Here is a 12,443-nt window from a genome sequence, read left to right on the forward strand (position 1 = left end):
CCATGTAGCTAACGTTAGCGACATAATATTACTATTAGCAGTTGGCTTAACCTAATAACATGTCACCACGGACATGACAGCGGGGCAGAGACGGGGTGCAGTGAAGTCGTGTCGTTAAAAGTGGAGTTGGTTGTGAATTGTGAGGTTTTTATGGTGAGTTCATATTTTGGCGTTATATCGTGATGTTTGCTACCTCGTTTAGCTGCCATGTAGCTAACGTTAGCGTCATAATATTACTATTAGCAGTTGGCTTAACCTAATAACGTCACCACGGACATGACTGCGGGGCAGAGACGGGGTGCAGTGAAGTCGTGTCGTTAAAGGTGGAATCGGTTGTGAATTGTGAGCAAGACAGGGCAGGACTCGCTGATGGAGGTTAGCCAGAAGCTAACGCGCAGGACTGAAGCTACGGTGCCAAAATGCAGTCGTACAGAACATTTAGACGTCACGTCATTGACCCATATATATATATATATATAAACACATTTTTTAACAAATAAAAACACATTCTTAGCAGGACAGTTGAGAGAAAATAATAGAAAAGACCGCCTTCAAGTTTTTCCAAATTTACATTGCAATTACAGCAATATAGCTGTAGCAATTCAGTTGTGGATGTTTTGGTCACATAATTTTTCAATAAAATGCGCAAAGTATTTAGTGAAAAATCTTTCCTGTTCTCAGTTGTCCATGTCCGTGACAATGTGAAGTGATGCTTGCCATTTTAGCATCTTATCTCAACTTAATTTTATATATATGTAAGGGTCAATGACGTATGAGGATTTTTGACATTATTATTTTTAGTATTTTAAAATTGGCCTGTCGAAAATCCTTATACGTCATTGACCCATATATATATATATATATATATATTTCTGCAACTGCGGGCACTTTTATGTCCCAGCAGTGAAATTTTTTATTTATGTTAAAATTTGTCATATGATGCTTTATAAATATATGCAGAGTGCCAATACACACCTTGACAAAAAATAGAATAACTGATTAATGTGATTTAATATAATATTATGAAGCATTTATAGCTCAAAACACCATTTTTGTTAACGTCCCACACCTGTGGTCTCAATGTTAAGATACATAAAATAAGCTAATTTAATGTCTTTACCGCAGCAAATTTAGGTGTTGCGGTAAAGACCTTGTGTTGCGGTAGAGACAAATTAAAGGTTTACTGTATATTCAATTACAAATATTCAGTATATTATTAGTACTGAAGTATATATTATATATTAGTATATATATAAACATGCCATTGTTGAACCCTAGATGAGACTTATTTTTATAGAAGTTTAGAAAGAAAAATGTATAAAATGAACGTTATTGTAAGGACACTTTTTAAGAAGATGACCTGAAAAACATAAAAAATAAACATGTTCCGGATTAAATTCTTAATGACTACATTCAATTTTGTGTACATTTTTATATGTATTACAGACTATGATGATTCAAATTGAAATTCATAGAGGTTGATTTTTTTTTAAATTGGGATAGTCAAAAGTGCCCATAGTTGCAGAAACACCCATATATATAACACATTTTTAACAAATAAAAACACATTCTTAAATTTCAGAACATCTCACTGTGACTGATCAACTGATCGACAAATGTAGCAAGATGTGAAACCTTAGCTTGTTTAGACTGAATACTTCTAAGGGAAGTTTTCACCTAGCTTTTTGTCTGGGTGGTACCGGCCTACCCTGGACCCCCCCAAAACCATCCATGCGTGTATGTATGAGGAAGGATGTGATGCTGCATATGTCAGTCAATGGTCATGTGGCAACGCCGCCATGCTGCTGTACCAGAAGTTAGGTTTGACAGCCCTAGTTTAAATTGATTACTGAGTGTCTGTGCAGCACAACATGGTTATCATCTAACAAGTTAACTTCTCGGCTTCAACAGGCTCGGTCAGCTTTCAGTGTGCACATTTCAGAATTTGCATATTTCATTAGCCCGTGTTTGATGTTAAACAATGTGCATCCTGCAATAGCAAAGCTCAGTACACAGCTGTTGCAGCGTCTATGTGTTTGTATTAATGTCTGTTTATTTATTTATTTTACATAATAGATTTTTTTTGTGACTTGCTATTTTTCAAAAACCTTTTTGTGAGATTTGCCTTGACTAAGTACGAATTACAATTATTTTCACAGAGCCATTATGTCCGCAAGGAGGAGGAGAAAGAAGCCTATAGACGATGCAAAGACATACATTCTGTCTTGCACTGACAAGGATGGGTTTATGCAGAGATTCATTGACACTTACAAAGGTAAGTTGCAGAAGATTTTTTTTATTTTTTTTGCCTTTGTCAAAGACAGACAGTGATCGAAGTGAGTGTGATACTTTACAGCCCAGGCAAGATTGTCAGAGTGCTTTGTCAGAATATTCTACTGAAGTGTCCAGAGAAGTAGAGCCTATTGCTGTGGTAGACTAGCTGCAGTTTAGAGTTTAAGGCAAATTTTCATCTTGATTGATCCCAAATAAGTGACATGGAAAGGAAAGGGCGAAGTTAATAGGGATAAAACATCTGCATTATAAAACATTAAAAGTAGATGTTATCATTCACATGTATGAATTTCAGTTCTTTTCTTGTTGTTTCCCTTGGCCTGTTGGGTCTTATTTTTCATTTACTGAGCTCCTAAGGTTTTTGAAAAGCATTCGTTTTGATTTTTAAAATGATGCAGGAACCATGAAGTAGCACTTTCTTCTTCTCTGTTTCTGCTTCAGCATACAGTTTTTTCCTCACAGTCTCTGGGTGTCAAACCCCAATTATTACAAATTTGTAATTAATAAAGTTATTGCACTTGAGAATCCGAATTTCAATGCACCTTTCGTTCACTGCAACTTAAAGTCCCACTCCGATCATCTTTTGAGCTATTTTAAAGTGTTCTCAGTGGTCTTTAAATTATGATTATGCAGTTTTTAGCCCAAATCAAAAAACATGTGCTCTTTTCCAGGACTTTGCTTCTGCAGAGCGGCAGTAGCTCATTAGCAATTCGCCTCTGCGTTGTGGGCGGAGCCAGCGCTGCGGTAAATTATGAAAGCTAATACCAATATCTCTCTTCTTAGCACTGCATCCCACTAATGCCTGGTTCAGATTACACGATTTTAGCCCGATTTTGGCACGATTCGTTTGACGCAGGGTGTCGTGGGGATTCGTAAACGACAACGGGCGTCGGGACGCAAGATTTGATCGTTTCATCTCGTATAGTGTGTCATAGTGGGCGACAACCTACGTCGCGTCTGCGATGCTTCACGACATCACGACAAAAAGACTAGCATGTTTGATTTTTTTTCGGTCCTCCACGACGAGAGTGAGTGAGTGAGCGAGCGAGACAGAGTGTGTGCTAGTGAGTGTGTGTGCTAGGGTGACCACCTGGCTATATTGCTCTGTTGCAGGTCAGACCTGATTTCGCGGGACACGAGGGAGATAACTTACTATTATTATAGGTGAATAAATATTGATTTTATATTAACGTTAGATGTCTTTGCTAGCTTTATAAAAATGTTAGTCTATGACGGCGCTGTGAACGTCACTAATAGCCTAATATAAAACTCATTTTAACAGCACGGGTCTATTCAATCTAAATAATTAAGTGAAAATAATAATCCAATCGCTAAAAAGCACATTTCCAAATAAACACAAATTCCATTAGGAAAGACTACAGATTAAATGCGTTCTTACCGGATTCAGTAGACTATTTTTGTGTCTTTTCCATGCGTGATGGTGAAACTTCGGTGGCTACACAGCAATCTCCTTTTTTAGGGTCACCTGTAACTGGTTTTAACCATGTATATATTTTTTTCTCCCATTCCTTACGAACAAAGACGCTTTTTCTTCTCGGGAGCTCCGGATAGATCCATTTTTCTATTGCAGAATTTTTTTTTTTTCTCAGTGTTTGTTTTCCCGAATTCCCGCTCTGGCTAGAACCAATAATAACGGCTGCGCACGTTCAGTGTTTTCTTATTAACTTTTTTTTTGTATAATTGTAATTTAAAAGGACGATTAAATAAAATGATGCAGACAAAATTAAAATGTGGGACACTGCTTATGACTTGCGGGACAAAGCTTCAAACTTCGGGACTGTCCCTCACCCCAGTGTGTGTGTGTGTGTGTATACGTGTGAGAGTGAGTGCGTGTGTATATGACATAGTAGTATATGTGCGAGTGAATGTCTGCGACGGCACGCGATGACTGGTCAGAAAGCAACGTGTAGTCTGACATGTTTCTTGTCCACGACACGACAAGATTTTAGGATTCAAAATCGTGTAATCTGACACAGTGACTATCGTAACCGACAAAAAAATCGTGTAATCTGAACCAGGCATAAAGCACACAGGTGTTGATCCGCCATCGTCTTCTCTACTCCTCAGAACCTGAGTGGAGTGGGGCAGGAGCTTGTGGCCCCCCCCCCAGAGTTATTACATCACAACTCCAGTCTGTTTTAGGCTGCCTTATAGTGACTGCCATTGGTTCACAGCCATTTGAATGCAGAAATACTCAAAAATGCAATTTTGGGCTTAATTTTCTAAAGATATGTCCTCTAGCTTTAGAAAAATGCCACAAGAACATGTTAACAACACGAAAAACATGATTTTCATCGGAGTGGGTCTTTAAAGCTCATTTGCACAATACATTATTTAACCAGTCTCTCTATTTGTTGTATATACGTTTATTATATTGCTTTTCTGTGTCCTATATTTATTTTGTAAATCAGGATTACTTTCTGTTTTTTATATTGCTATTTAATATTTAGTTTCATGCCTTGCTGCGGCTACAATGTAATTTTCCAGTTTTGGATCAATATAGTACATCTGTCTGTCTGTCTGTCTATGTCAAAAGTCTGAGTTGCATGATGTTCTTACGCTTCACTGGTGTTACCTGCACTAAATGGTACACGGCACTCTCAGTTTAAAGGAGTCATAACCTAGTATTACCTTGGATACCCACGCTCTATTATAGTCTTTTCAGGCTCTTCTAAAAAAATTAACACAGAGCTCCTCTGACCCTTATTTCTGAAGGCATTATTGTCTCGCGAGATCTGATGCGATATTTTGGCTGTCGTGGACGGTCATTTTAATAATTCAAATGAGGGGCGCGTTGATTGGTGGCAGGAAGGAGGGGGGTTGACACCGCAGGTAACTTCAGCATATCATTCCAAAATGACATCATGGCGCAAGTTGTGAATGAACCCGACCTGGCCGCAACCTACGGGATTCAACCGTAAATGCACGAGCCAGACTCTGAACCTGAGCTGGAAAGGTAAGATGTAGAGTCGATGGAAGTGAGATCAACGTTTGCTATCATGTGGTGTTTTTGCCTTGTTTCACGTTGTGGTTTTTTAGACATTCAAATTTGTGAACGATTCCGGCGTAAAATGATTAGCACAGACACAGACACCTAACGTTAAGCCAGTGGGAAGGGTTGTAGGAACCGCGTCATTAAAAATTAATTTAATCCACTGGTCCCTGACAGCTTGGTCCGTTCTTGGGAGAGAAAACACATTTAAGTTACATGTTGATTCTGGCAGTCAACAACAGAGCAACTCACGTGTGCGTAACTACGTTTCTGCATCTTTCGCGACTAAATATGAGGGGGAGAGGGCGGGCTTCCTGCAGCATAGGTCTGCGGTGTCCATATATGGTGTATCCAGAAATTAAAATCTCGTGTTTGAGTGCGCGTGCACGTGGGCTGGTTTACGAACCCTGGGGTAAACAAACGCTTCACTTTTAAATATCAGGTTCCCGGCCAGTGTATAATCGTTAGGCAATCATAACATACATTGATTCTCGTGGAAAAGTGAAAATTACAGGTAATGACTCCTTTAAGGGAACCGAACAGAGCATAGACAGGACCTCAGTAATGCATTAATGTGGATGGGTCTGCATCAAAAACATTTTTTGGCCACATAAAGTCTGATCAAAAAAGCACTTTACCTGTAGAGTGTGTATCACAACTGGGAGAGTGTTGAGCATTGTCTGCAGGTAATACACTGACTAGACGCAAGAACCTCAACCTCACTTTGAAAATACTGTAGTATCTCTTTTTGAGTCCCAGAATGAAATGTTTAATTATTATATATTATTGTAGGAAGAGGAGTGTTTGCCGCACACCCCATTGAACCCGGGGACTTCGTGTTGGAGTACAGGGGTAAACTCCTCACACAGGAGGAATGCAAGTCAAGAAAATACTCCGAGATTGAAAGCACATTTCTCTTTGACTTTCAGTGGCAGAATCATCACTTATGGTAAACATTGAAAGATGGATGTTTTGTATTGATTTAGAGAAATTATGAGTTAACCCTGAAACAAGGGTTTAATACTTGATGAATGAATGAAGCACAAATACTCTTAAATTCTTTTGAAAATAACTCTTTCAATAAAACTTTTAAAAGAATGTAAAACTATTACCATTTTTCTGATACTTTTCAGCCTGGATGCATCGGAAGAAGATCGATCTCTCGGAAGATTGGTCAATGACAACCAGAAAAATCCAAATTGCGTTATGAAAAAAATCATAGTTGACAACAAACCCCATTTGTGCCTTTTTTCTCTGAAGAAAATAGAAATAGGAGATGAAATTGATTATAACTATGGTGATTCAAAATGGCCTTGGCGCAGTAAGGTGAGTTGGTTAGATGAAGTATAGAGATTTCTTTATTTAAATTTTTTGTTGCAAAAGCAAATTTTGTATTTCTCCAATATTAACCATGTTTCTAATATTACTCTTGACTGTCTATGGAAATGCATTTAATCTTTGATCTGTGATGTGTGTTAAAATGAGTTCTTCTTTATCTGCAATCCAGTTGAAAAAAACCCAAGCTCCAGCCGCAGCAGTAGAGAATGAGACCAGCCCTGTTCCTCAGACGCTAAATGATGGACCAAACCCAGATCAGACCTGCACACAGGTAAAAGTACATTCAAACGCATTCATCTATGCTGACATGTGGTGGTGTTCTATTACTAAAGTGGACCAATGCTTATGTGGCTTTATATTGGCTGCTAAAGGCCAGGTAATGTCACACACACCGGCATGTTTCCAGTCATGTTCTTATGGGGTCCTTCCATCTTCCAAGTACATTTGTTTCTCTAGTCTCTCCTTTACACACTCATGTGTCTGTAGTCTGACCCATGTGGGGCCCTTCCGTCTAGTTCTTACTGTAATTGTTTTTAATGCACTATGGCAACACCTGACATGACCTCAACTGTGATTTTCACATTCGTAATTGTATACTGTATCTGAGCCGTTCGATGTTTTAAAGCAATATTTTGATTTGATCCACTGCAAACTCCTGGAATAGACGTGAGCTGCTTTTTAGTCCATGCTCTCAGTTGAAGTTCAGTCCTGTTTCACCATTAGATGACCTTATTAGCCTGTGAATGTCTCTTCAGACAGTTCTGAGACTCTTCTTGTCTGTCTATTTCAGGTGAAAGGCCTTCAGACTCCTGCCGCAGCAGTAGAGAATGAGACCAGCCCTGTTCCTCAGACGCTAAATGATGGACCAAACCCAGATCAGACCTGCACACAGGTAAAAGTACATTCAAACGCATTCATCTATGCTGACATGTGGTGGTGTTCTATTACTAAAGTGGACCAATGCTTATGTGGCTTTATATTGGCTGCTAAAGGCCAGGTAATGTCACACACACCGGCATGTTTCCAGTCATGTTCTTATGGGGTCCTTCCATCTTCCAAGTACATTTGTTTCTCTAGTCTCTCCTTTACACACTCATGTGTCTGTAGTCTGACCCATGTGGGGCCCTTCCGTCTAGTTCTTACTGTAATTGTTTTTAATGCACTATGGCAACACCTGACATGACCTCAACTGTGATTTTCACATTCGTAATTGTATACTGTATCTGAGCCGTTCGATGTTTTAAAGCAATATTTTGATTTGATCCACTGCAAACTCCTGGAATAGACGTGAGCTGCTTTTTAGTCCATGCTCTCAGTTGAAGTTCAGTGCTGTTTCACCATTAGATGACCTTATTAGCCTGTGAATGTCTCTTCAGACAGTTCTGAGACTCTTCTTGTCTGTCTATTTCAGGTGAAAGGCCTTCAGACTCCTGCCGCAGCAGTAGAGAATGAGACCAGCCCTGTTCCTCAGACGCTAAATGATGGACCAAACCCAGATCAGACCTGCACACAGGTAAAAGTACATTCAAACGCATTCATCTATGCTGACATGTGGTGGTGTTCTATTACTAAAGTGGACCAATGCTTATGTGGCTTTATATTGGCTGCTAAAGGCCAGGTAATGTCACACACACCGGCATGTTTCCAGTCATGTTCTTATGGGGTCCTTCCATCTTTCAAGTACATTTGTTTCTCTAGTCTCTCCTTTACACACTCATGTGTCTGTAGTCTGACCCATGTGGGGCCCTTCCGTCTAGTTCTTACTGTAATTGTTTTTAATGCACTATGGCAACACCTGACATGACCTCAACTGTGATTTTCACATTCGTAATTGTATACTGTATCTGAGCCGTTCGATGTTTTAAAGCAATATTTTGATTTGATCCACTGCAAACTCCTGGAATAGACGTGAGCTGCTTTTTAGTCCATGCTCTCAGTTGAAGTTCAGTCCTGTTTCACCATTAGATGACCTTATTAGCCTGTGAATGTCTCTTCAGACAGTTCTGAGACTCTTCTTGTCTGTCTATTTCAGGTGAAAGGCCTTCAGACTCCTGCCGCAGCAGTAGAGAATGAGACCAGCCCTGTTCCTCAGACGCTAAATGATGGACCAAACCCAGATCAGACCTGCACACAGGTAAAAGTACATTCAAACGCATTCATCTATGCTGACATGTGGTGGTGTTCTATTACTAAAGTGGACCAATGCTTATGTGGCTTTATATTGGCTGTTAAAGGCCAGGTAATGTCACACACACCGGCATGTTTCCAGTCATGTTCTTATGGGGTCCTTCCATCTTCCAAGTACATTTGTTTCTCTAGTCTCTCCTTTACACACTCATGTGTCTGTAGTCTGACCCATGTGGGGCCCTTCCGTCTAGTTCTTACTGTAATTGTTTTTAATGCACTATGGCAACACCTGACATGACCTCAACTGTGATTTTAACATTCGTAATTGTATACTGTATCTGAGCCGTTCGATGTTTTAAAGCAATATTTTGATTTGATCCACTGCAAACTCCTGGAATAGACGTGAACTGCTTTTTAGTCCATGCTCTCAGTTGAAGTTCAGTGCTGTTTCACCATTAGATGACCTTATTAGTTCCTGTTCGATGTTTTAAAGCATCTTTTTGATTTGAATTTTGATTTTAAATATTTTGATTTGATGCACTGAAAACCCCTGTAATGGTCAATTGGACCATGGACCAATGCTCATGGGGCTTTAAAGTAGTCAGGTGACCTTATTGGGTTGTAAAGGCCAGGTAATGTAACACACACTGGCATCTTTCCAGTGCCATTCTTGTGGGGCACCTTTTAATGCATTATGGTAACATCTGTGGAGAAAAAAGAAGAAAATCTGCATACTGGGTTAAAGCTCACAGTTACCTTTTTTATTGACTAAAAAACAAACGTTTCGATCCAAATGGTCTTCCTCAGGCAACTATATGATAGTATTGTAATACTATAGTATAGCTGTACACTGATTTTAACATTTATAATTGTACACTGTCTAAAAGGGCTGATGTTCACATTTCTGGATTTAGATTTTTAGTCAGACCATGCCATGTTTCTTTGGCCAAACTTTCTAATTCCATACTTACTGAATTTTTGTTTATTTTTAGGTATTTACTGTCCAAGGATTTTCACTGGTTGATTATCCAGATAGTGATGAAACTGATGAGGATGGTATGGAAAACGAACCTCCCACCCCACACCTGGATGTTATTATAGGGCAGAATGATATTGGCCCAGATGTTTCAGATCATTTGTACGATTCAGATGAAACTGTTGTGAAAGAAACTTGTGATGAGGCTTCTCCAAGCAACCATTCCAACAATCAATCGGATGATGAACTTGTTCCACCATTGAGACGCACAAAAAGCATTCTGGTAAGCCCCAAAACACATTTTAACAATATAATTAACTTGTTTATGTGATCAATTTTGTGCCACTAGTAAGTGAATTTGAATTATTTTATATTTGAATGGGAATCATTCACTTTGAACCTGAATCGATTGTTTTGAACAATTGCTTTTAAAATCTGAATCTAAATGGACTCATTTGAAATTGAATCTATTGGATTGGCATAAACACCTTTAGGAGTGATGTCCAGAGATCAGCGCTCAGGTGTGTTCTTAAAAAAAAAAAAAAAAAAAAAAGATACAACGTGCCCAGTGGTGTAGGCTACTGGTCAGCCAGCATACCGGGACAAACCCCGGTAGGCCGACGCTATCACTCCCGGACGCCGCGGCCGGTCTCTGTTGCCAAAATCCGGTCGCGTCCTCCTCCTCGCCTGGTGCATTAATTATCAATTAAATAGAGATCACCAACAATCAATCAGTAATCATTTATTAGAGAGCTCAACTCTTCTTTTCTGACTGATTGCTGATTTTTTATTGATAGGGAGACAATTGTGAGGTGAGGAAGACACTTCGGAAAATTGACTAATCTCTCCCTCTCTCTTGAGTAGTTCCATGTCTACAGGAATGACACCATATCATTATGATGAATCATTTGCTGTGAAGTCATTCAATTTAACAATCAAATGCATGAAAACTGAAACGTTACTCTTTTTTTAATAATTTTGTCAACGTTTACTCCACCTGAAAGGCAGTTTGGACATGGGCCTCAGCAGGTGGATGGAGGGGTAATATTGGTCAATAATTTTCATAGGTGTCTAGCTCACCTGACAACCTCTGAATGGTCTCCCTATCAATTAAAAATACAGCAAAATATCTCCATGTCTCCCTTTTTGCAGATGGACAGAGTACGAGATTTTACCCACAGTCTCTATGATTCAAGTAGCGACGGTGCAGAGGAGACTCCTTTTTTTAAGCCTGAAAGGGATTCAAAGAAGCTGAGAAGAAGGTCTTGCCGTCCCGTAAGTCGGGGGGAAATGGTCCATACACATTTTTCTTAATTTAGTATCCTGAGCCTGTTCAATCAGTATACTCAGGTTTTTTATATTTAATGTTGCAAAAATAGTTATTAAAAGATGTGTGTTTGTTTTTAAAGATTCAGATGAATCTCTTGGAATCGGATGACTCAAACTTAGGTAGCGAAGAGGAGTATATTCCAAATCCCATGGATGAAAGCGCAGAAAGTGATAGCAGTATGGAATTAACCCTGGAAAAGGAAAAAAAGAACAAAGGTGCATCATCCAGTCAGAGCAAGTTTAAGCCCAGAGAGAGAAGTAGATCCTCCCGAGAGAGTGGAAGCGAGTCCTCCAGACAGAGCAAGTCCAAGCCCAGAGAGAGAAGAAGTAGATCCTCCCGAGAGAGTGGAAGCGAGTCCTCCAGACAGAGCAAGTCTAAGCCCAGGGAGAGTGGAAGTAGATCCTCCAGAGAGAGTGGAAGCGAGTCCTCCAGTCAGAGCAAGTCTAAGCCCAGGGAGAGTGGAAGTAGATCCTCCCGAGAGATTGGAAGCGAGTCCTCCAGTCAGAGCAAGTCTAAGCCCAGGGAGAGTGGAAGTAGATCCTCCCGAGAGAGTGGAAGCAAGTCCTCCAGACAGAGCAAGTCTAAGCCCAGGGAGAGTGGAAGTAGATCCTCCCGAGAGAGTGGAAGCGTGTCGTCCAGACAGAGCAAGTCTAAGCCCAGGGAGAGTGGAAGTAGATCCTCCCGAGAGAGTGGAAGCGTGTCCTCCAGACAGAGCAAGTCTAAGCCCAGGGAGAGTGGAAGTAGATCCTCCCGAGAGAGTGGAAGCAAGTCCTCCAGACAGAGCAAGTCTAAGCCCAGGGAGAGTGGAAGTAGATCCTCCCGAGAGAGTGGAAGCAAGTCCTCCAGACAGAGCAAGTCTAAGCCCAGGGAGAGTGGAAGTAGATCCTCCCGAGAGAGTGGAAGCGAGTCCTCCAGACAGAGCAAGTCTAAGCCCAGGGAGAGTGGAAGTAGATCCTCCCGAGAGAGTGGAAGCAAGTCCTCCAGACAGAGCAAGTGTAAGCCCAGGGAGAGTGGAAGTGAATCCTCTAGTCATAGCCAATTTGACTTTAGCCAGAGAAGACTTTTGGAAAGATGTCATGATCCCACACAAAGATTTCCAAATAGCAGAGTTGATGGGAATGAAAAGGAAATAGCAACATATTCTGAAAACAATGTTTCAGTGCCCCTGGAAGAAGAGCAGTATATATTTGTCAGTCCAACTTTAAAGAAAGATGATGGATCCAGAAGCTATAACAAGAAACATTTCTGCTTTTATTGCAGGAAGTTTGTCCAGAAAATGTCAAGACACTTGTGGCGTAAACACCAAGATCAATTGGATGTTGCGAAAGCATTCAGTTTTCCAAAAAACTCAAAGGAAAGAAAACTAC

General features: G+C 40.2%; 1 protein-coding gene across 1 annotated transcript; it reads left to right on the forward strand.

Moving 5' to 3' along the window:
* Window positions 1-1,258: 1,258 nt before the first annotated feature.
* Window positions 1,259-12,375, forward strand: LOC306985161 (uncharacterized protein; the record flags this gene model as incomplete). Its single annotated transcript, XM_079587098.1, has 11 exons — window positions 1,259-2,275; window positions 6,098-6,254; window positions 6,439-6,631; window positions 6,813-6,914; window positions 7,434-7,535; window positions 8,055-8,156; window positions 8,676-8,777; window positions 9,763-10,029; window positions 10,899-11,021; window positions 11,156-12,265; window positions 12,337-12,375. Exons 1-11 carry the CDS (start codon window positions 2,167-2,169, stop codon window positions 12,373-12,375), a joined length of 2,406 nt encoding a protein of 801 aa, XP_079443224.1. The 5' UTR covers window positions 1,259-2,166.
* Between the last annotated feature and the right edge of the window lie 68 nt (window positions 12,376-12,443).

This window comes from Phoxinus phoxinus (assembly GCF_949152265.1).
Source record: "Phoxinus phoxinus genome assembly, chromosome: 17".
Lineage (NCBI taxonomy): Eukaryota > Metazoa > Chordata > Actinopteri > Cypriniformes > Leuciscidae > Phoxinus > Phoxinus phoxinus.